This window comes from Sordaria macrospora, chromosome 7 (genome assembly GCF_033870435.1).
Source record: "Sordaria macrospora chromosome 7, complete sequence".
In the NCBI taxonomy this organism is placed as follows: Eukaryota; Fungi; Ascomycota; class Sordariomycetes; order Sordariales; family Sordariaceae; genus Sordaria; species Sordaria macrospora.
In genome coordinates, this window is record NC_089377.1 from 1284457 (window position 1) to 1308719 (window position 24263).

Sequence of the window (24263 nt, forward strand, 5' to 3'; positions counted from 1 at the left end):
GCACGGAATATGCCGAGGCATGTGCAAGGTGGAAGCCACGGGCAGCGGTTTTGCGGGGAGAGATAAGATAAGAGTAGGTACGTACCATTTTAAACCAAAGCTCCACATTTGACGAACCGCCAAACGCTTATCGGCTTCCTTTATCAGAAACAACTAAGCGCCCCTCTGCGGGCTCGAAGAAAGGGACCATCGAAGACAACAAGTCAACACTGCGACGTCCCCCTCACCGTATTACAAATCATCTTTGAAGACAGTTTGGATATAACTTTGGAGGAATCTGAACCTTGATGACCACCGGTTGAGCGAATAAAACACAAACCGCAACGATGGAATACAAACCACAACCCTCCACCACCCATGTCCACGTCCAACCGCGGCTCATCATCCACGGCGGCGCCGGCAACATCACCCCTGCCAGCCTAGGGCCAGAACTATACGCAGCCTACCGCTCCTCCCTCCTAACCATCGTCTCCAAAGCGCACACCTATCTGACGACGCCTCAATCCAACTCTGCGTCCAAGTCCTCAAAACTCCCATCATCCCTCGAAGCCGCCACCTACGCCGTCACTCTCCTCGAAAACAACGCGCTCTTCAACTCCGGCCACGGCGCCGTCTTCACCCGCGATGGCATCAACGAGCTCGAAGCTTCCGTGATGGTCAGTCGCGGGCAGGCCAAGCGGGGCGTGGGCGTGACGGGGTTGCGCCACGTTCGGAACCCGATTCTTTTGGCGAGAAAAGTTTTGGAGCATGGGAGGGATGATCTGCTTGGTCTTGGCAAAAATCTGGATAACGATGGGGAACCCGATGTCCCCTCGGCGCAAGGCCATACGCTGATACACGGCCCGACGGCGGAAAAGTTGGCGAAGCAGTATGGCTTGGAAATGGTGAAGCCGAGCTACTTCTTTACGCAGAAGCGGTGGGATGAACATGTTCGGGCGTTGGAGAGAGAGAAGGAGCAAAAACAAGAAGGCCTTGATAATGCTGGTGTTTCGGCCACTTGGAGCATGGACGAGTATCTCCCGCAGGGTACGGTCGGTGCAGTCGCACTGGATGAGGAAGGCGTGATTTGCGTGGCGACGAGCACGGGCGGCATGACCAATAAGTTGACGGGCAGGATTGGTGATACACCTGTTGTCGGCGCTGGGTTCTGGGCTGAGGAGTGGACGGAGGCGGGCGATCCGACTTCTCCCCACAAGAATGGGTCACGAAATCCATTGTATAGTCCGGGACCGACGGTGGTTCTGTCGGATGCGCTGAAGGGCCTGATTGCAGATTGTCTGCCTTCGCCGTTTTTGTATACCCCTGCCCATCCAGGCTCGTCTGGCCAGTTGACCACTACCCGGTCTATTGGCGTTTCTGGAACAGGCAATGGTGATTCGTATCTTCGCATTGCTGCTGCGAGAACTGTCGGCGCCATTGCCCGATATTCTACCCTTCCTTCAGCCGTGGCCCTGACCAAAGTTGCTGGGCCGTCTGGAGAGCTTCAGAAGAGCGCCGAGGGTCGATGGGGTAAGACTGGCGAAGGCGAAGGTGGCATTATCGGACTGGAATCGGTGGTCGTTCGGGACGCAAATGGTAATGTCGTCGAGACTCGGTCTGAGATCCTTCAGGACTATAACTGCGGTGGCATGTTTCGGGCTTGGATAGATGAGGAAGGCGTCGCATATGCTCGTATCTTTCGCAAGGATCAGGATATCCCAAGTTCGTATATCGGCGAAGATAAACCTGAAGATCCGCGGGTATGGAGTGGAGAAAAGATCTGGAGAGACTGGTTAGATGGTTCCCCTTTGCCTTGAGACACATTAGCCGGTAACACGTTAGCAAAGCGAATGTTCTGTCTTCCAAAAAAGAGAAAATATTATTCGGATGGCTGTTCTTCCGCGCTGAGGCAAAGCATCCACGCTGGCCCCCTTATTTGGCAAGCGTAACCAACAAACCCGTTTCTATGTTACATGGAACGCCGCGACCCAAAATGCTGACTGTCATGAAATGCGTAGACAAATACACAGCCTAGCCCAAACCGAGACGGGCCAGGTGGGAGAAAGGAGTTGAGAGAGATGATAGTCGACAATCTTTGTGCATCCTAAATCGAAACTTTTTAAATGACCGCTGTATTGTATTTAAGCAAGGACTTTTTCGTTGGACGGGGGTGGCGCAGGAGCCTAGTAGTGAAAGAGAGTGCGAGTTAGCGACCACTTGTTTTCGTCTCAACAACCCTCCCAAGCATACCTCTAGCTTCGTGGCGCCCGCAAGCATCTTCTGGAAACCAATACCGACACCCTCAATAACAGCCAGGAGAACAGCGCAGCCGATAGCACCGTTACGGGCCGCCTTGTAACCACCACGAATCGCCAACGCGCCACCAGTGAAGAAACCGGCGATGATGGAGTTCCACGGGTCCTCCTTGTGGTTCCTTAGCCCCTTGATACCGCAGTCGAATGTGCTGAAAAGACCACCCCAGACACCTAATCATTGTCAGTTAGTATCGGTACCGTGGCAAGTGCCGGATGATCTGAGTGTGTAAGGCGAGGTTGTTGACTAACCGAAGTTACCGCCGAGCGCAGGGGCGCGCATCTTGATGGCAGTGATGGCGCCGATTCTCCTCTCGCCGTAAGGGCTGTTACGGAAGCCCTTGATACCGTGCCAGATCGTACCACCGATAGCCTATATGGTTGGCGAACATTGTGTGTCAGTAACTGACTCCATACAACAGCAAGCAGTCAACAAGGTTGAGAGGCGACGGCGACAACAACGAGGGGTTTAGGCCAACCACACTCGACAGTGTGTCATCGTGTTTGTTGGTAGCCCACATGGTGGAAAAACAGAGCGCAAAATAGAGGAAGAACATACACCCATGGCGAAGGCACCACCGAAATCGTTGAGGATAACCCACGGGCAAGGGTCGCGAGTGTGATCCATCTTGGCGGATGGTTTATGGGGGTTATGGGGATCGCGAGTTAAGCGGGGATCGAGTGGTCTCTCGGAGAGGTGTAAATATGTCGCAGTCGAGTTCTAATTCGGAGTGCGACAATGAGCTGAAGGAGGTCGTCGAGGGGAGCAAGGCGACGGTCGGTGGTGGTGGTGGTGGTGGAGGACGGGTGGTGGGAGTCGGCGGGGAGCAAAGCGGATGCGGATGGATGGATTTGTGGTTAAGGATACGGGCGCGGAGTTCGGAGCAGACGTTTGGTGATGATCTCAGAAGCCAAAGAAAATTATGACCGCCTTGCAGGGGTCGGTTCCGGGCAGGCCCACCGAACGTGCTGTGCCAAGACCCGGCTTTCTTGGCCCGAGCGTCTGTTGTTTCAGTGTCACTTCGGGCGGGCGGTACCTTGGCGATACATCGAAACTCTCTCCGCTACACTTTGCACCAGTACGTTGTGATATTGACGAGTCAAACCGGCAATGGCCTGTGATGGCCTCATTGGTCGCCGACTATGGGGTCATGTTCCCGATATGACTTGCATCAAGTACGAGTTGCGGAGTGCTAGCGACCCTTCTCGAAGACATTCTGCGGTGTCCTCCTAACATCATCCTGTCTCATACTTTGGTACCTTCGGGTACCTTCCATCCACTGTCTCATTTCACTTTCACTTCTCTTCGCCCTGCTTTCTTCAGCCGATTCCGAACCATGAAGTGACGACAAACATCACGGCGATCACTTGCCTATATTTTACCTCAGCCGCTCTTGGTGTTTCGACCTCGAACGCTCTCAAGGGCTCTCTAGACCCAAAGAAACAAGATGCCTCGTCGGCAAAGAGCCTCTGCGGCCAACAGAAAACAGGTACAGCGTGACAGCAGCATTGCACGACATATGCGATCTCGACGCGTCTCATCACCATCCGATGTCGCTTCATCCCATACAACATCGCGAGATAACTGAGCCATTTTTTCGACCAATACTCAAAACCTGGATACTGGGCTGTAGCGTGATTCGAACTCGAATTGGAAAGGTCCCTTGGTCCCCCTTTTGTTGTGCTTGTGATACCCAACCTCAAAACAACCTACATCGGACAGGCTCAACTTTGCTGTTCCACGACATAGCAAAGACCAAAGGACTGGGCTGGATCCCGCGGTTGTCATGCAAAATATTCGTACAAAGCCGTCGCCCTCTGCAACTGATGGTATTGAAGCTCGCCCAGACACACAAACTGTGGCGTCAGATCCTATGACCCAAGCCAGGATGTACGTCCATTGTCCCCATGGGGGTAGAGCGGAGTATTATAAGAGAAGCCATTGCCAATCCATGCCAACCCGTTCCTTTTGATGGTTCATTGTTTCACCTACTCGTGTGACTCAGCTGAGCTTTTGACAATAACGAGGCTGTAAGGTCTAGTTGGCTGTTGGCTATCCGAACGAAAAGCGGTGAGATGCTTCCGTCCTTCTTCTTTCGACCCATCCGATCTGGTTTATGGGAGGGATGCGACTATCCTATCCTACCGCTGGACTTATATATCCCTTAAATATGCGATGGTGTCGTTACCCCTTGATCTCGCGTCATCGTTTGGCATACCATGAGCACTTTCCGCCCAAGTGATTAGAGACAGACACAAGCAAACATGCCAGATATTTGCTATTGCGACATGGGCGAGCATCCAGAAGCGAAGCAGCCCAATGGAAGCAGTGGTATTCTGCATATACCATGCTCGCCCAATTCCTCCACTTCTTCCTTGACAGCAACTACTCAAGAGGAGCCATCTCGGATCCCCATTATTCCCAGAAACTTTGTTTGGAGACTCCAAGGCGGACGACGTGCCAGCACATCCACCAACTCGACGGAGCCCGATCAAGAAGACGCCATGGCTGCAGTGGATGTAGTCGCGATGGATGGGCCCATCAATGGTGTCCTTCGTGACTCGTTCGACCCCTGGAATCGACACAACCATCGACGGCAAAAGGGAGGCGGAAAGTGGAGTGCCACCGGCCAAGACGCTGACGATGATGAAGTCTGCAAAGGCTGCATCAAAATATCGAGGGCGAGGGCATCAACAGCACTTCGTGACAGGAAGAGGGCAGGTTCACAAGGTGAGTTGGTCCTGTTTACTTACATATATCTTTTGTCAATGTTGACCGGCATACCCCATGAAATATTTACTGCCCCCATCATCCCGTCCCTTACCTATTTGCAGATATATGAACCCCGATCCAAACAAAGCCCCCCTGAACCCCCACGCCCTACCGATGAGGCTCTATATATGCTACCCTTTCCCAGCACCAGTCAAACATGCTGATGGGTTGTCATCCGTTGCATCGAACATTCCCTGGCGCGGGATACCCTTTTTGCTCTTTGTCATCGGAACCTCTTGTCACCCAATGCCACGTTCCCGTTTGCATTAGGGCTGAAGTCGGCTTCTTCCATCCAAGTGGAGTTTTGGACCATGATGCAAATCCAATCACGCCTGTTGACATGGCAACCATAAGGGAGGAGTACTCCCAAGGCAATGGTTTCCCTTTGGCCGTGGGCGGATGAAATGTTTGCTTTTTGTGTGCCGACTGTGATATAGGGTTCTTTGTCTTGTGTTGGTTGAAGCTCCAAGTGGATGGAATGGATGCAGATGTTGGAGGACAGTCAGTCTTTGAGCATCAAGCCGAAGAAGGAAGCATCAAGCCGACTGGCGGATCCTGCTGCTGGACGTGGGGCATGCTGGCTCCAGTGGCTGCCACAGGGCTCAGGGGTCCTACACGCCCCTGAAAGAGGAGCCTAGACCCCAGATGGTGGGGCCGAAGGGCGGACCTTCCGTCAATGTCACAATGGCCTCCAGAATGTCGTCAGCCAAAAAGACCCCATTCATTCCACGTCGGCATCGGTCTCCAATTCCCGACTTTCCTGCATGCATGAATGACATTTCATAGAACGGACATTGGCATTTTTATTATTCCTACCGTACTTGGATATAATTCCTCTCTTTCAAACCATCCCTCTTTGCTAACCTCCTCCCTCGGCCATTGCTCGTCCAGAATCATCCTCGACCTTACCGACTGCGGCGCGTCCGAATCCGAATCCCGCCAATCCCACAAAGCAAACCCCCACCACGGTCACAGTCACGGTCACAATGCCCGGAACACTACAACATTCCGATCTTGACGATGGCGGCCCCAAGGCTGTCCCCGATCAGTTGCAGGAATTGAAGCACGACGGCTCAGTCCTCTCCATCGCGGTGTCCGGCGACTACATCTTCACCGGCACCAGCAAGGGTCAGATCGTTGTCTGGTCCCTCAGCACCTACCAGCTCGTCCAGACCATCCAAGCCCACAAGCGAAGCGTCCTCTGCCTCTTCCTCTCTCAAGACGGCAAATACCTCTTCTCAACCGCCTGCGAGCCAATAATCAACGTGTGGTGCCCCAAGACATTCACGCGACTCTACGAGATCTACAGTACCTACGACGTCGGCGATGTCTTCAGCGTCGTCTACTCCCCCCAACACGAGACGGTATACTTTGGCACACAGACACAGTACATACAATGGGTCGGCTTGAAGGACGAGGACAGAAAGGTCTCACACGACTCAGCCAACCACCCGGACAGGCGACAGCACAAGTTTTTTGATTCCCGCGCTGTTGGCGGCACATCCACCCCTCGACGCACTGAGGATTACTACTCCCTAATACCCAGGGCCGAGACCGTGCTCGAAGTCGATCCATATGCCATTGAGAAATACGCACACTACGGCTGGGTCTTTTGCATGCAGATTGCAAAGGGCCCAACCGTTCTGGTGGATGATGATGAGGAAGTTCTTGTCTCCGGTGGCGGTGACGGCACCATCAAGCTATGGAGACTCAGCGACAAGGGTCCCGGATACCATGAAGACGAGGATACCAAGGGCAGCATTCAGGAGCTGATGGTGCTTGGCGAGGATGATGCCGAGTCCGTCATGTCTTTGTTTGTCGATGGGTCCTTCCTTTATGCCGGCAAGCTACGCGGTATCATTGAGCTATGGGACTTGGACACCAAGCAGAGGTTGAGAGTTATCCATGCTCATACTGGTAACATCAATGCCGTTGGATTGAGGTTCGGTCTCCTTTGGAGTGCCTCTACTGACGGATTTGCTGCTGTAAGCATTCTTGTCATTCCTGATATTCTTCCTCTTACACCAACCAGATTCTGACATCTCGCAGAAACACAGCGCAGCCCACACTGCCGACGAGTCCAACGGCACTTCCCAAGACGTCAGCCAGCGATATCAGTGCCTCAGCCGATGGAAGGCACACGATGCCAAGATTCTCTCAGCAGCTGCCGCCACATACCAGAACCACCAACTGTTCATCACCGGAGCCAATGATAACACGGTCCGGATATGGCATGTTAACAGCGCGCCTGCGGAAACCGAAGAAACGGAAGGTGAGCACGAGGATATGATGATCCGCTCCCTTCGCCAATTCGTCTCGTACAAGACCGTTTCGTCACGACCAGAGTTCACGGAGGATTGCCGTAAAGGCGCCACTTTTCTTGGATCCTTGTTCAAGCGACTGGGAGCTCAAGTAGAAATGCTCAGCTCCGACGGCCCCCATAACCCAGTTGTCTTTGCAAAGTTCAGCGGCAAGCTCGAACCTGCCGAGAAGCGGAAGAGGGTTCTGTTTTACGGCCACTACGATGTGGTCCCTGCAGATATGGCCGGCGAGAACTGGAAGACCGATCCATTCAAGCTTGTTGGACAGAATGGCTATCTATACGGCCGTGGCGTCAGTGACAACAAAGGCCCCATTATCGCCGCTCTTTACGCCGTCTCCGACCTGTTGCAAGCCAAGGCTCTGGATTCCGACATCATCTTCCTGATTGAAGGCGAAGAAGAGTCCGGATCCCGAGGGTTCGAAGAGACCATCCACAAGCATAAGGATCTCATCGGCCACATCGATTACGTCCTCCTAGCCAACAGTTACTGGCTTGACGACGAGGTACCCTGCCTAACCTATGGTCTCCGCGGTGTCCTGCACGCCACCGTTTGCGTCGACTCTAAGCACCCCGATCTGCACTCCGGCGTAGACGGAAGCAACATGATCTCCGAGCCCCTGACCGACCTGACCCTCTTGCTCGGCAAGCTCAAGGGCCCCAAGAACAAGGTCAACATCCCCGGCTTCTACGACGGGATCCTGCCCATAACCGAGGAGGAAGAGCTGCGCTACGACGACATCGCCAGCATCCTCATCAAGCGCAACGCCACCGCGGGACCTGTCGACGCGCTCAAGCGGAGCCTGATGGCTCGCTGGCGCGAACCCAACCTGACCATCCACCGATATAACGTATCCGGTCCCGATGGCAGTTTGATCAGCAGCCATGCTACCGCCAACGTCAGTATTCGTCTGGTGCCAGGGCAGGAGGTAGAGGAAGTCATCTCCAAGCTCAAATCCTTCCTTAAGGCTGAGTACGAGCAGTTCGATAGCGAAAACACCCTCACCGTGCGGATTGACAACAAGGCTGAGCCGTGGTTGGGTGTTCCGGGTAATTACATCTTCCGTACACTCGAGGAAGCCGTGATGAGGGCGTGGGGTTCCTCCTCGACCTCAACCCCACCATCCTCCTCTTCCCCTTCAGACACCGAGTCGTCGTCCTCAGACAATGAAAAGGCCAACGGCGTAACACTCCCACCAAACGCCACAAATGGCGAAACCACCCCCACAGGCGCCGCCGCCCCCAAGACCAGAAAGCCGCTGTATATCCGCGAAGGAGGATCCATCCCGCCCATCAGGTTCCTGGAGAAGGAGTTCAATGCTCCTGCTGCGCATTTACCTTGTGGACAGGCGAGCGACTCGGCGCATTTGCATAATGAGCGGTTGAGGCTGGTGAACCTGCAGAAGAGCAGAGAGATTTTTACGACGGTTTTTAGGAAGTTGTAGTTCGGGTATGCTGTTATAGATAGGATGGTGCGGATGCATGGGATAAACTACGAGATATAAAGGGATAGGATTGGCGTGACGGGAAAGGATGGAGCTTATAGAGAATATGGTTTTATTGTTCGGATTCTTTCTAAGGGGTCTTGCATGGTTATTCAACCGTTGTTGACAAAGGGTGTCGTGTGAAAGTCGTTCTTGTTCGCTTTGGTAAATTCAGCGATTACTGTCATGGCGATAGAGCTTTCTCTTTGGTAGACGAGTAATTGTATTATCAGACCAACCATCAACTGCCTGTGTTACCGTATAAGAAGTCGAACCACGCTTGTCGTTTCCGTTCCCAAACATCTCACCCGCACTTAATAGTCCCTGAAGCGTTGCCCTGGGGAGGGTGACATTCATCCCGAAGAGGTTAGAAAGGTTGGATTAGGCCTCGGACTCAGCCACCGATTTAACCGTTCGGATCCGGACGTCGTTGGTTTAAGGTTCTAGAGCCATGGCTCGCGTATCTTGGAGCTTTGTAGGCAGCAACATAGGGTTTAATAACTGTTGCGCTTCAATAATACGAAGCCGAGCCCCCCGTTATCTCCTGCCGTTGCTTGAGGTCTTGAGGGGTTTGACTCCTCAGTACCCTCGCTCGCCGTGCACATGATCTTGCACATCTTCTGTCGTTTCTATCTCATCTAGCCCAGACGAGTGGGATTTCTCTCGAGACTACGCCAAACACTCGCTCTGCAAACATTGACCAAAGCGCCGTGCCATATACTATCAAGCGCTAACACAACTTGTCGCTCCGAGCCTTCATTCGATCGGCAAAACGCACTGAACTGCCCACGACGAGACATTCACTTCCTGTCATCATCAACCACCACCGCCGATTTTCGCTCGTTCTTTACCCGTGTCAGATCAGGACAAAGGACACCATCAACAACTTCGACCCAAATGATCAACACCGACCGTACATACCACCCACCATCACGATGTCCATTTTCCTCTCATCTCAGGCATCTTTGCCAACAACAGCAGCAGCTTTGCCCGCGGCATCATCAACATGGACCTCTCTCATCCGCTCCGAGCCCTCCCTCGAGTTCAACCCATCATCCTTTCCTGACACCTACCTCTCCGAATACTTCCTCCCAGCAACCGATACCCTTTTCCCCGCCACCCCCGTTCTCAGCCTCACCACCTCTTCCACTACAACACCAACACAAACCTGCGACGCCGCATGCCAAGAAGAACAACGCCGCCAAGATGAAGAAGACTACAACGAGAAACTCGACGACTATAACCGCAGAACCGGCACGGCATACGCGCTGGTCATCGCTTTACCTATTGGTATTGTGTTTTTGTTGGTCTTTTGTTGTGTGTGGATGTGTTGCTGCCGGAGTCGGAGTAGGAAGAGGAGGCTGGGGGAGGAGACTCAGGAGGGGAGGGTGAGGGGGGAGATTCTTGGGGGGGAGGGACAAGGAGCTGGACGGGGGGAGGGTTGATGGGAGAAGGGGTGAACTCGAAGGAGGGAGGAAGAACGACTAAAGAGGATGGAGTTAGTGTTGGTAGTGTTGGTGGGGAGACTTTGGTTGAGGGACATGGAGCTGCTGGGAAACCACAAAAAGGGAATGCGAACGGTGAGTTGGGGAATAGAGGGACTGGTGCTGGGATTTGAGCGTGGGTACTTGGGTAAAAGGGGAAGTTTCGTGGTTCAAAATGGGGGTATGAAAACGACGTGATGTTTTATGTTTAATGTCTAATGGTTATGCAAGAAGTTGCAAGGCGCAGCAAGCAAGGGTTGAATTGACAGGAGGGTGGATGTTAATGATGACAAGAGATTGCGGGTTTTCTCTCATATGGCAGTTCACCAGTTTATTCCAGTCCGCTCTGACACCTTTGTTGGTATTCAAGTTACAGCCCAATGGTTGTGTGTCATCCTCTTGCATTGGATGTAGCGTGAAGCTGAACTCGTTTTGTGACTCCCATATAGGCTTATGTGCTGCACTCGCGATAGGCGCGCATTTGACCCTGGGGGGTTGCACTGGTCTTTGAGCGCGGAGCGAAATTGTCGTGATGTTTGTATGCATTTTGACGACGTAAAGATGTTCTAGAAATTGGACACTTGGTCTTGAAGTTGATGGCCACGGGCAGACAACCGCGGATGGCCAACACATTGCAGACGATTGAGGAAATTCCCCGTCACAGCCAATATGAAAAAGACAAACAGACTGTTTCTTCAACAAAGTCACTTTGGCGGAGTGGTTAACGCGCTGCCCTGCTATTCGCAAGAAAGCAAGTTTAGGCAGTTCCCTCGGGAGCACAGGTTCGAATCCTGTAGGTGACGCACTTCTTTTTCCTTTTTTCCACATGTTTATTTTATTTTCTTCTTTTTGCATTCCTTTTGCTTTTGCTTCTGCATCTCTTCGTATGGATATATCTTGCCATTGTTGTCGCCAGTGTTGTCGTCTTTTAAGCCAACTTCACGCTGCGTCTTACTTTTTTCCTCTTGTTCTTTTTCTTTTCACATCTACACTATCCCTCATTCATGCACGCCTACTGACACTGGAGCAACAGGTGACGGTTCGCTTTTTGAGTTCCCTTGACGAGCAAACTTCTTCGATAACAACAGCCCAATTGGTGGCGCGACGAAGGGTTTGAACCGTAAGCCACGAGTTTGGATACGCGTCGTTTGGACGTGGCCAACCTGACGGATAAGGTGAGATGAAAGGTGAGATGAGTTGTTCAGCAGGTACGACGGAAGCCGTGAAAATTCTGCAATGGCGAATCCAGGCAATGCCGGCCGAGGTCGACTGCCATGCGGCTTGTAGGGAAGGAACGTGGGAGTTCGGCACTCCTTGTGCATCGTCTCGCACCTGCCCCTCTCAAGTCCCTGCGACTTTCAACCCCAATATTCCGTTCCTGGCTCTTCGGAAATGGAGGACTTGGCTCGATAATTGCATCTTTCGATCCCCAACAGACAAATCCCGACATTTGCAACCTTTTATTCCCATCTGCCCTTTCCCCAAGCAACACTTCCAGTGTCGTGATCATAAGAATTCAACCGAGTCTCGCTGTCCAAAGTCCGCACCTCAACATAAGTCACGATGTCTCCTTTTCTTGAGCTAACTAAACAAGAAAAAATACGGCAGGAGACGTGAATCTAAAGCGGCGTCGAGGAACTGAACTTGGCCTGATGACCACAATTAACTTTGAACTCCATATGGCTTGAAACCCTCATCTGAACATCTGACAACCGAGACTACATCATACGGATTTCAAAAGCTCAGCAAACACTCCAGTGTTCTAACTCGCCGGGGCGACATAGCTCCAATTTGCACTAGCAATGTCCGCTGCAACTCTCGAGCAAAGTTGGCGAAGACACTCCAATATAACTCTTTGTTGCGACTCTCAATTCATCTCAATGAGATCTTATGGTGGTGTTCACGAGCCAAAGACACAGTGACAATGCGCCATTGAGGTGCTTATTCGAAGACTCATGGGCTTCGAAGCCGAAGAAACAATGACTCGGCACTCAACAAAGAACCGAACAGAAGAATTCCATTGTGAATAAATTTAACTTCGAACAATGGAAGCCTAGCTCTTGCTCCACGTTACTCGCGATGTCCTCGGGACGTGATAGCTTCGACAAAGGATACATCGCGGTTGTATAAAGCTATCTTACAATCCGACTCCCATGCTAACATGAAACCCTCTGTTCAGAGAATAACCAGCTTGAGCTGACACCTACCTATCTTGGCAGACATAGCCAGAACCCGGTTACAAACCAACCTAACAGAGCATATCAACAAACCACACAGCGGTCTCCAAGACAACAGAAGAAACACAACCAAAATGGATCAAGAAAACGAGACCTTCTTCCCCAACATTCGACGCTACCTCTCCCTCTCCCCCGCGCAGCAAAGATCCGCCAAGAAGCCCAACCCCGTCTGCTCCATCTGCCTCGCCAACCCGCTCAAATGCTACCCGCTCAACAACCACGGGCCGAACGCCACCGTTGACAAGGAAGGTAACGACCTCGAGTGCATGGCCATCCTCTACTGCGGCCACGTGGTCGGCTACGACTGCTTGGAGGACTACATGTCAACCTGCTACAACAACTTCTCGCGCTCGCAGGACGAGAAGGACCTGCCGCGCTGCCCCAGCTGTCGCGAGTCGCTGATCAAAGATTGCGAAAAGCCCTACTTCGCCAATGACGATGATCAGCAGCCATACTACTTCATGATCCCCTTTGTCATTGCGCCCTCCGCGCCGCCCATCCCCGGCGGCCCCCCCGATGCACGCGAGAATTACACTTATGGCAATCCCGTGCAGTTCAACATTCTCGACCAGGGCCACATGCACGCGATCGCCTTCAGCTATAACAAGTGGCAGGACATCCCGCTCACCAAGGCGGAGGGCGGCCTGCTGCCCGCTAGCTGTCAGTGCTGCGATCCGGCGCTGTACCGGCACGCTTACGCGGCGTACGAGGCGCAGCAGACGGCGCTGCTGGGCCTGAGGCCGATGGTGATGAATAACACGCTGTATGCGACAAAGGGCGCGCCGCGGCTCGTGCCGGGTCCGAGGCCGTCTGTGTTTGCGTCGCCCCCCAATAGGCCGACTCACAACATCTGGAAGCTGGGGTTTTGCGTGGTGGCGAGGGTGCCGATGGAGGATGGGACGGAGGATTGGGCCCAGGTGCGCATGCGCGTCGGGGATAGGATCATGTATCAGGCGGCTTTGAGCGATGGGACCCCTGTGGAAATCCCGCTGGAGCCGAGGTGTTTGGGTCCGCCGCAGTTTGGACCGATGAGGTTTGGAAGACATCCGAGGGTGTTGCAGGGAGCGATGAGGGCAGGGCCAAACTAATTGGGGCACATTATCACTTTGGATTTCAGTGAATCCAAGGGACAATAACACTCGCTTATTTTATCCTTCTTGTTCTTCAGGAGTTATTGGATACCTATATCTAAGCATTGCGCTGTAAAGATGGAGATCGATAAATAGACTTTATATACCTACATGTACTATTATGCTCAGCGACCAAACTGATTGGTGCAATCCGAGGGGGCATTCTGCTTTGTCAATCGTCCGTTATTTGTGTTTTGTGAATATGTGAAATAAACTGGCACTTGGACAAGTGATGAATGTTTTCCCGGTTGAGTGCCTTTCCGCCGCTGAAAGAGTCAAGAATTCATCAACAGATCAGCCTCATGGAAATTCATATAAACCTGACCACCAGAGTAGTTACTGCCTACTACCCTTTATCCTTAGAGACATGGCTCCAGGTGAGGCTGATATGCAGCTTCCCAATCAAGATTTCCTTGAGCGTTATATCTTTTCTTTGTCTGTTCCCCACCTCCCCTTTGCGTCATTGCTACTTCAACTTCAACCATCCCAGACATACTCTACACACACACACGCACAAAGCCTTCGCGGCTTCCTTATAAACCAATAGATGGGGGTGGGGGAACGATCCCGTCAGGTAACCAGTAAGGAAATTCCCCCTCAGCTCCGGGACAACCAAGTTTATCATCAACCACGTGAATATGCTGGTCTGTGTCTCAATCGTTAGCCCACTGGCATTCACTTTTTCCCCTAATTCCAACTCAATGAGACAATATGATGGCGGAAATAGGGAAGACCAAAAAAAGAGAAACCACTATTTCTAGGTAGGTACTTGACTTACCCAAATCAACTTGCGTCTCCTTTTCTACCTTATCCCCCCCAGCCTGCTGACACATGCATTTCATATATTTTTTTGCTGGGTTTTCCACACCTGAAGGCATAAAGCAGTCCCTGCAGGTCTTGGAGAAATCCCCCTTGCCGTCGGTTACAGGGAAAAGATCGCCGTTGATGTTGGCGTAGCATGGATTAAGATTCAACAGGGAGTATTTTTGTTGACCATTTTGATTTGAGCCACAGACCCCCGACATGACGGGTGATCCGTTGTCGGTGTGTTTTTTTAGGCCGGTGTCTGGAAGGGGGGGGGACTCTTATTAGTAGGAGGTATCATATATACGCCGAGCAAGAAACCCTGAGAGTAGTATATACTGGCGCTCAGCGAGATATTTGGAGAGAATATGGAGAAACAAAGCATCGCCACCTCTGATGAAGACTTACTAGGTTGACAAAGGTTATAATACCCTCCTTCAACACTGCCGCCGTCCCTGGCCACAATGAGTGGAGGAATAGACGCTTCCCTTCCCACCAGTGCCGGCAGCGCTGCGACGGCTGCTGTCGCCAATCGGACGTAATTGGAAAGTCCGGCACCAACGGCTAGGCCGACTTTGAGTTGTGCGAGTCGCATGTTGCTGGCGGCCGAGCTTTTGGTCAGATATTGCTCGGAATGGCGGAGTGAGTTATAGAAGGCAGGAAGGTATGAGGAGTGCAGACAGGCCGAACAGAGTGAAAGGGCGGGGAGCGGAAGGATTGGTAAGATATATGAATGTGTATGTGGAAGTAGTTGAATGTGGGGATCGTGGGTCAAGTAAGGGAACACGAGTCCGATGAATAATAGATTAATGATCAAGAAGGGGACGGCAAACTAACGGCAAACACTACAAACATCAATCAACTCACATTCCAACAAGGCAAGACAAGACCCCCTATGTGCCGTCACACTGCACCAACAGCCCAGCACTGAATCGTGCTACATTGGGCCCGCAGGAACTGTTGTGTGATTGTCCTGTGCCTTTGTGTTGGTGTTTCTGTGTCTTTGTTGGTCAGAAACATAGCGGCGCCGCCGGACAAACACCTTGTCAAGGACTGCTAACGGAACAGAATAACTTTGCAGGCGGAAGAATTGCTGGCTTGCTCGCCCCCATTCGAAGTCTTTGGTGCGATAAAAAGAAAGTACTCTATTTGAACTGAAACTTTGAAGACCCGTGATGATAAACTGGACGCGCGAAATGAAACGCCAAGGTCAAACTGGGCAGAGTGATGGACTTGCCTGGATCAAGTGTTGACAGGATGAAAAGTTTCGGAGGGGAAACCATCCCGCCTGGGTGGTAAGGAAATACAGTACCATAACTTTGGTTTGGGTCTGGCTAGTCCTGCCTTGGACTGCTCGGGACCTGGGAGTGAGTGTTTTCGAGCGGAATGGATAACCACGAAGACTAACAACCGTGGCCTAGGACCGTTAACCTTTTTACCACGATTCTGTCATCTTCAGTCCAAACAGAACGACACTCGGTTCGAGTTCGAGGTGAAATCCCTCGAGTAGAGATCCATCATGATATGATAGCTCAGAGTTTTGGACATGCTACGCCACAATGCAAAAATGTACATTGTGGGCGTGGATTGGTGTAGACGTAGGTAAGATGTATAGAGAAAGAAAGAATCTGGAGAGAAGAATATGAGGGAAAGAATCCAGCAGAGAAAATTTCCGCTCCATTGGATGGTGAAGAATTACAGCAGTAGCACTTGAAGTACTAGGGTGAGCCACGACGGCCACAACCTGACCTCTCGGAAGCGCCTTCCTTTCTACGGAATGGATGAATCGTGGAGAAGGAATGAAGGAAGGAAGGAAGGAAGGAAGGAGGGAAGGAAGGAAGGAGGGAAGGAAGGAAGGAGGGAAGGAATGGTGGGTTGCCACAACTCCTGACCGGCTCTTTCCAGCCGGGGAAAACTTGATACGGCTTACGTGTTCTCGAAATCCCTCATGGCATCTCGAACGAGCGGCTGTTTCAGAAAAGAAGAAGTGGGCTCGATGATTGAGGTGTTCACGTACCTCGCTTCATATCTCGCCTCATCGTGTTGGTATCCCAATACCTGCGCTTCACTTAAATAATTTAACATGCTTCTCTACTTGAATCTATCTCGCTATTGCATCTCTCATCCACGTATGCCTCTCGGTTCATCCCACACAAACTGGGCTTTTCCACGCTGTAGTTTCGTTCACGGTTCAACACTTCATTTGGTCACAACACGTCCATGAGACCACATCAGCTCACGTCACTCTCTCCATAATGGCTTAAGCAAAGTAACTCTTCCACAACACACCCTCCAAGTCCTCCAGTTGTTCGCTTGTAAAATACTGTAGCAAAAGCGTTAGCATATTTCTCTTTAATAACCAAGACATCATCATGAAAGAAAACTCACCTTCTGATCAACAGTCCAACTATCCTGCCTCGTCTTCTTGAACTCCGCCAAGATCCCTTTGGTCGCCTTGCCCACCACACCGGGATCGCTCGCCGCGTGCGTAGCCAAGTGCGCCAACACCTCAGGCATCCACTTGGGCGGCGGCGTGGCATAGGGGAAGGCTTCGATGAGGGCGCCCAAGCCCAGCACGGCCGCGTGCCGTCTGACAATCTGCTTCTGCACGTCGACGGGCGTGTCGGTGCCCGGCAACTTGCGCTTGGGCATCGGGTTCATCTTCAGCTGCAGCTGGAAGCGGGCCTTGAGCTGCTCGATGATGGGGTTGCGAATGCTTTCCGGCGAGCACCTTATCATGCCAGCAAGGGTAGCGCTAGCCCCGTCGCGAACTTCGAGTTGCACGTCCGACAGCATGTCGCCGACGGCCTCGAAGAGCATTTGTCGCTGGGCGGGCTGGGTGAGGAAGAGACGACGGAAGTAGACGACTTGCATGTTGACCAGGGCGCGTAGGCGCTGATGCCATGAGGTGGCCGTCTTGCCGACCCTGATCAGGGCCGCGATGAATGCGTCGTCCTCGCCGGACCGGAAGGGGATGTTGGGCATGTGCCGGTAGACGTGATATGCGAGCCGCATAAGCTCGGGGTCTTCCTTGACGTCCATCATGTGCAGCAGCTGGTCGATGAAAGGCTCAGGGAAGAATGGCACAAGTTGGATGCATTCCTGGGAGGCGAGCATGCTATCCAACCATACAAGTACCGTCTTGGAACCAGACGTGTAGCTTGAGGGCGTCTGCTGTCCGGGAGTGCGCTCATGGCGCCACTTCTCCAGACGATCAAAGACCTCGCGGATCGTGGCCGTGAACTCCTCATTTGCCTCGTAAGGACGAATACCAATCGAGGATGCACTCTTGTTCTGCTCAAGAAGGGCCGAGACATTGGGGAAAGACTCGTGGTATCTTGTTCGGTAAATCGTTGCAATGACTCTACCAATGGATTCACGAACGGACTTGTAGGGGTGGTCGATATGGGCAAGGAAGTCTTCGAGGATGGGCTTATCACGGCGGAAATGCCAGCCAGCATCGTTGATGATGAACTCGAGCAGCTGGATCTTGGCGGACTCCTTGAAGGCTGCATTAGAGTTCATATCAAGGCGGAAGTTGGCCAAAGAGTCAATCAGCTCCTTCGAACGTCTAGGGTCCTTGGAATCAACGGTAAGATGAAGACATGTCATCCAGTACTGCAGGTTATCCGGTGTCAAATCGTCCGCGATCACCTTGAGCATCAATGGTGCCGCGAAAGCCCAGACCTTGTCGCGGAACTCGCGGGGGTCATCGCTGCTTCCCGAAAGCATGGCTCCAACGATTTCTGCCGTAGCGCGGTGCTGGTGCTTGTCGCTGCCATCTCCGTAGATCTCCTTCGTCAGCTCAACGATGTCGTCAAACGTGGCGGCAGTCTGGCCATAGTTCATGAGGTCAAACACCTGCATAAGAAGAACGACGTTGGACATTCTGAATCTGTCTGCACCGGCATCTCTGGGTTCCTGCTTGAGGTACTCGAAGCATTGCTTGAACCAGTCGCGGGTCAAGAGCTTGCCGATTTGTTGACGGGCAGCTGTCTCGACCTCGTCATATGCCAGGAATGGCTCCGGATTCGCAGATGAGGCGGTGAACTTCTTACCCCAGACCAACCAGCCAGGGTGGTCGTTATCCACGTAGTACTTGATCTCATCACTGTTCTCGAACTGGGCAAGGAATTTCTGGGTCACCTCAGGATCATCTACCGGGACCGTGACCTCAAACTTGTTGTCTCCAATATCCTGCTCGAGCAAGTACTTCTCATAGCTGTGCTGGTAGACTGCCCTCATGTCAATGGAGGTGCATAGTCCACTGAACGCAGCCAAGTAAGTCGAGCGAAGACCGGGATGAGGATCATTCGTGCCGGTGACGACCAGTTCGATGAACTCGGGAGGTGCAAGTGTCTCGAACCGAAGAGACATGTTCAGTGCGAACATAGCACACCTCGTAGCCACCTTCCAATGTGAAGACTTGGCATTATTGATCAACTCCAAGCCCAATGCAGCCTTCTTCTCCTCAACCTTGGCGCGACGCTCTTTGATGAACTCATGACGCCGAGTGATGGCCGGTGAGAAGTCTTGCGACGGTTGAATGGTGTCAGCGATGGATCGATCGAACAAGATCATACGCTCAAACGGCTTGCCGAAATCAATCAGCGGGTAGAGAGCCGTGGCGCCCAGATTCTGAATGGACGTCTTGTCTACACTAGCGGTTTCGATGTAGAGCTTCATAAGCTCGGGAGCGAACCGCCAGTCTTTCATGGACGTCTTGAGCAGAGTGGTGAAGAACAAGGTGTACATAGCGCCCTTGATACGGTCATGATCCACATCATCCAGCGCCTTGCGCAAAGCCTTGAGGATAACGGGAATGACCAGAGGTCTTCCACCAATGATGACCTTGAGTGAGGAGTCTTGAGCACTCTGTGCTACCCGACGAACATCCGCGTATGAAGAAGTACAAGACTCAGCAAGATCCAGGAGCAGACGTCGATCCAGCTCACTGCTTGTACGGTACGCCGAGTTGTACTTGACACGCTGGAGCTGGTACGCATCCGCACGCTTGATTAGGAGCGGTCGAGGATAAACCTTTCGCAGGCCAGAAACCTTGAACGGAGAGATATCGGCCTTGTACAAGCGAGTCAGACGCTCCAAGGGATGGGCAGAGCGTTCAATTCCCACGTCTGTAATCCACGTTCTGTAAGCACTATACAGAGCCGTGAAGCACGCGACGTCGTCTTGCTGGTTCGCGTTCAAGAAGGAATGAGTTTGCGACAGTGTCCTGCCGACCTCCTCCCGGAGATCGTGCACACGATTATAGAGAGGATCATCCGTGGTCAAGACGTATCCAGCCGGGTACTGGAAGGTGCGCTTGAGTTCGTCGTCGTCGGCGATTTCGGCCAATGGGTCGTCATCCTCCTCCATGATTGTGTCACCGGCCTCATCAGTGCCCTGGTTATCACTGGAGCCACCCGCTTCTCCTGACGCACGGATAGGGTCAAAAAGAGTCGAGACACCTGAGATCAAAAGACGAAGTGCTGTCAAGCTCCTCGAGAGCTCATCCGACCACTCCTTGTTCTTTCCCTTTCTGCTAACCGGAGGATCATCACTCATGAGCTGCATGAGCCTCTCCGTAGCGCCACGGGCCTCGCTCTCGAATAGCTCGACTGCAAAGGCAACTTCGGCGGGAGACGGCCGGTGCCACTTGATGGTGAGTTCGGATGGTGGCGTTGTGCGACCCCAGTCGTTAACATCGAGGCCGCGAGCAATAACATCGGGCTCAAATAGAGCATTGTCGATTGGATACGTGTGGGTAAGGTTCAGCAGCAAATGATGGACGTAGTTCGATATATGAATGGTAGGCAGACCACGACACTTCTCTTGCATATACTTGGCGATGCCGAAAAGCTCGTCCTTGTACTTAAGAACCTCACCACCGACATGGACCACGCACATGCTGAGCATGCTCACATGCCAGACCAACGCTCTGTCCCTGGGAAGCACTTCAGTGCCACTGCTTCGATCTGATGCAGCGCCGTTGTAGTCAATCTCATTGCGGATATTGACAATCAGCATGGGAATAAAGACCTTTAGAGTCTTTTCAGGGTTGACCTTGCACAGAGCATTGCAAATCCATGCCATAGCATCACGAGCCTGGTGCACAACATGTGTTGACACAAAGTTTGCGAGCTTCTCCAGCGCCGAGTCAAAGATCTGAGGGGAGAGAGACGCGAACAACGGTGTGAGCGCAGCTGGGAGAGTGTTGATCACATTGTCCTCTGGCGAGCCCGTTCGTAAATGGCTCGCATCTGGAAGGTTCTCTAGCAAGGCAAAAACCTTGCCTAGCAAAGCCATGACGAACTCCCCAAGGCCAGCGGTGGAGGATCGAAGGATGTTTGCTTCGTCTTCGTCACTGAGCTCCTCGTCGTAGTTGATCTTGACATCTTGTCCTTCGTGTTCCATTCTCTCCATCTCGCCCTGAACCCAGTTCATCGCAAGAATGGTGTCATGAATGTCGCGATTCTCGTCGACCAGCGGGACGAAAGGGATGCTGTATGCTACACTTTGGATAAAGTTCAAGGTGTACTGTGTTTTGTTGAGATCGTTGGCATCAATGCCGGGCAGGGCCAAAGCAAGTAGAGCAGTAATGTGGCAGCGGTACCCCTTTTGCTTCGACATGATGTTGGCAATCATTTGAAGACTGCAGAGACTCGATGTCGTCCGATGCACCTCTACAAGCCCTTGCAAACTGGGGTAGAAGCGCTGCAACGCACCAGGAAGCATCAGGTCTGGCTCGAGGTATGTGAGCCCCTGCAAGGCGGTATAGTAGTAATTGACGACCTTTGAGCTCTTGGCAAAGAGACCCATGAAGACGACCTCTCTGAGGGAGAGCACGAATCGCTTCTTCAAGGCGTCGTTTATCCGACGGTCTGCGGGAAGACCCAGCTCGCCACTCTGTTCACGATTCCAGCGTGAAACGAAAATATCGGTCAAGAAGAAAGTCAACTGGGCGAGAAACATGGACCACGCTCCCTGGTTCGAAGGGTGGAAGAATGTGTCTATTGACTCCATTAGACCCTCGAGATTGGACATGATGGAACTCTCCTGGTCAAGGCAAAGCGGTGATATCGAGTGCACAATCCACCGAGCAACCATGTAGGGTACTGGGTACTTCTTCTTGTCCTTTTCCAAATAAATTCCCAGGCCAGACGAATAATCAAGCGAGGCATATGGTGAGTTGGCTTGCCCAACAGGAATTTCCGTCAGTCGTAGAATGGCTGTAAAGATAAGGTCGGATTGTTCGCGAGTGAAGATGCCATGCTCAGTGAATGGAACGTGTGTACAGCCTAGATAATCCCTGGCCATTCGGGAAAAGATGTCAATGAAGCCCACGTCAAACGCCTTGGACCGGGTCATAAGGGACCACAAGTGAAAGAAGGTAGGCAAGAAGTCAGAGGGTGCTGACTGAGGCTCGGTTGGGGGTGCTGGACCGGTCGGAAGCAGCGTGTTGATAGCACCAGCCACGATGTAGGCATTAGACAAGTCGGAGGTGCTGAAGTAGGGCAGCAACTCGTCCAATATCGCGCGGCGTTCCTTGGGGTCGAAGTAGACGCTCCCATGAAGACAGAGCTTCATAATATGTTTCTGAGCACGCTTCCTGCTGCCTTGGTGAGGGGCCGTCTCCGAAGGAAACACCAGACCCTTGAGCTCTTTCCACAGTGGTCGCCAGTCTAGCGTTAAATCCTCGACTGGCTTCAGGTAATGCCGCTTGCGCGTCAAGGTGACTACCATTCTCGCAAACCTATCGGCCGTGTTGGTGTCAAGACCGGGGGCCAACGCCAGATGGTAGTAGAGACGGGCGAGACGGGCGCGAAGCTCCCTGGTCATCTCAAATTTGAGGTTTAACCATCCCTGAAGCTCGCGAGTCCAGTGTACAGCACCTGGAGAAAAGTCCTCGGCCATTACAGAGATGTAAAGGTTCTTGAGGATGCCGTTCAAAGCGGCATCCCTGTGCGACTCCTCCTCAACATCGAATGGAAGTAGGCGGAAGTAGCTGAAGGTCCGGGGACGGTAGCGCTTCTGGTCATCTTGGTCTAAGCCATTACATGGCAGTCCGGGGGATGTGGCGCGGGAAATGGTGTCGGCGGAGGCCAGCAAACCGCCGAGGAACATGGAATGCGCTCCTTCAGCACCAAAGTGGCCAGCGGCGCCGGGATGCGCATCTAGAGACTCGTCCATGATTTGGTATAGTAGGTCGGCTAAGCCAAGGGGCTCCCTGTAGGCTAGGTCGACGAAGTGATTGGAGAAAGAGCCTCGAGGGCGTGGTCACACAGAACCGTTGGGGTTGAGGGGTTGCCGTGTTTCACAGATTAGCGAAGTCGACCGGGTCCTAGACACGAGGCTGCGATGCGGCTGTCGCGGGGTTGTGTCGAGGAGGAAGTGTCGTGGGCGACTCGCAGGTGGGAAAACGGTTCGAGGCTGGCTTAATTCAGTTATTGCGATGTGATGGTAGCTGATCGGCAAGTCTGCGACCTTGACTCGGAAGTAAAGGCGTGGTATGGATGAACGGATAGCGGATGTTTAAGTAGTGGTAATGGTTCGGGGCAAATGGATTGCGACAGCCGTCGACAGCCTATTACGACCACCTTGGGTGTTTAAGACAAGCTTAGAGGACCTGGGAAAACAGGAAGTCGGGGTTAGCTTATTGGTTCCCAGTGTATGAATGACCGAACAACGGGTTACAAGGCTGAAGGAGTAGTCGTAATGGTATCGCACTGGGAGTGGTGAGGATGGTGATGGCAATAAATGTCTAGCAGATGAATCCCAATGTTTCAAGATGCAGGGACGCTTTGGCAAGGGGGGTGCTGAGGAGGTCAAGGGTTGCCTTTCAAATCAGGACATACGTGACGTGAACGTCTCTTGTGTTGATGGGTGTGTTGATGGGTGTTGGTCCGGGTGGGTTGCAAGGGTCTCCAAAGGACTTTGTCAAGGCTGGATGTTTGAATCTTGAAGTCGGTGGGTGGCTCCTGTCATCTGGCATGGGGATATGACATTGGGACCCGGGGGGAAGTGGGAGGGGGATGGGTGGTTTGGACCATGACCATGGAACTTACAGAAACCTGTCCGTCCAGCAAAACAAGCAATCGCCACTGGCAGATCCAGTCTCGCGCAAAGCAACTTCGTAATATGCTGGGTACCTAGACGTAAAGAGAGAAAAAAGAGAAGACTCCAAAAGGAAGGATCGGATATGGGATGCGGCGAACGATCTGTAACGTGTCAGGGAACACAGGAGGTTAGGCAGGGCTGATGATGCACAATGTTTTGAATGCTTCCTCCAAAGCTCCCGTCCTTCTCAGCTGTGCAGTGATGCCGGAATTGGGGGGAGCTTGGGCCTGGCTGATGGAAGCCAAGTGGTAGCATCGGGCGGGCAAGAGGGGCGCCCCCTCCTTATCTTATCGTTACTGCCATGGTTGCAATCATTGGGGAAGTCGGTAAGGCAGTGTACGTAACCCGCCAGGCATAAGAGAGCTTACCTCATCATGCTGGACCGAAGTGGATACAACGATGCAGGGGGCAATTGACACAATGACATGCTCCATTTCCACGGCCATCTGCTTCGTTCTTTTTTCCGAACTCCCTTCCATTTCCAAGAGCAAACACACACCATGATATGCTGTCACCAATTATTCAACCGAACAAAAATGAAGATGCGCGCCTTCCAAGGTCGTGGCATACTACTTACGGAACCATTGATGCCTAGAGGGTTGGCAACCGGTTGTCCAGCATAA

General features: G+C 52.5%; 6 protein-coding genes and 1 non-coding gene across 7 annotated transcripts; 5 read left to right on the forward strand and 2 right to left on the reverse strand.

Moving 5' to 3' along the window:
- Positions 1-60: 60 nt before the first annotated feature.
- On the forward strand, positions 61-1796 carry SMAC4_03341 (uncharacterized protein; the record flags this gene model as incomplete). The annotated part of the gene is made up of 1 exon (XM_003352975.2): positions 61-1796. The coding sequence occupies exon 1, from the start codon at positions 327-329 to the stop codon at positions 1794-1796; it is 1470 nt and encodes a 489-aa protein (XP_003353023.1). The 5' UTR covers positions 61-326.
- Positions 1797-1845: 49 nt separating this feature from the next.
- SMAC4_03340 (uncharacterized protein) lies at positions 1846-3189 on the reverse strand. Its single transcript, XM_003352974.2, has 4 exons — positions 2851-3189; positions 2544-2664; positions 2230-2465; positions 1846-2162 (listed from the first exon to the last, which is right to left on the reverse strand). Exons 1-4 carry the CDS (start codon positions 2917-2919, stop codon positions 2121-2123), a joined length of 468 nt encoding a protein of 155 aa, XP_003353022.1. The 5' UTR covers positions 2920-3189; the 3' UTR covers positions 1846-2120.
- Positions 3190-4556: 1367 nt separating this feature from the next.
- On the forward strand, positions 4557-9136 carry SMAC4_03339 (uncharacterized protein; the record flags this gene model as incomplete). Its single annotated transcript, XM_003352973.2, has 3 exons — positions 4557-5022; positions 5956-7049; positions 7114-9136. 3 exons carry the CDS (start codon positions 4557-4559, stop codon positions 8827-8829), a joined length of 3276 nt encoding a protein of 1091 aa, XP_003353021.1. The 3' UTR covers positions 8830-9136.
- A 199-nt stretch (positions 9137-9335) lies between these two features.
- Positions 9336-10486, forward strand: SMAC4_03338 (uncharacterized protein; the record flags this gene model as incomplete). The annotated part of the gene is made up of 2 exons (XM_003352972.2): positions 9336-10158; positions 10220-10486. Exons 1-2 carry the CDS (start codon positions 9766-9768, stop codon positions 10484-10486), a joined length of 660 nt encoding a protein of 219 aa, XP_003353020.2. The 5' UTR covers positions 9336-9765.
- A 569-nt stretch (positions 10487-11055) lies between these two features.
- Positions 11056-11155, forward strand: SMAC4_14073. The gene is given in 2 exon segments: positions 11056-11092; positions 11112-11155. It is a non-coding gene; the product is annotated as a tRNA-Ser (tRNA).
- A 1508-nt stretch (positions 11156-12663) lies between these two features.
- Positions 12664-14363, forward strand: SMAC4_03337 (uncharacterized protein; the record flags this gene model as incomplete). Its single annotated transcript, XM_003352971.2, has 1 exon — positions 12664-14363. The coding sequence occupies one exon, from the start codon at positions 12664-12666 to the stop codon at positions 13675-13677; it is 1014 nt and encodes a 337-aa protein (XP_003353019.1). The 3' UTR covers positions 13678-14363.
- Positions 14364-16594: 2231 nt separating this feature from the next.
- Positions 16595-22713, reverse strand: SMAC4_03336 (uncharacterized protein; the record flags this gene model as incomplete). Its single annotated transcript, XM_003352970.2, has 2 exons — positions 16595-16846; positions 16912-22713. The coding sequence occupies 2 exons, from the start codon at positions 22711-22713 to the stop codon at positions 16784-16786; spliced, it is 5865 nt and encodes a 1954-aa protein (XP_003353018.1). The 3' UTR covers positions 16595-16783.
- Between the last annotated feature and the right edge of the window lie 1550 nt (positions 22714-24263).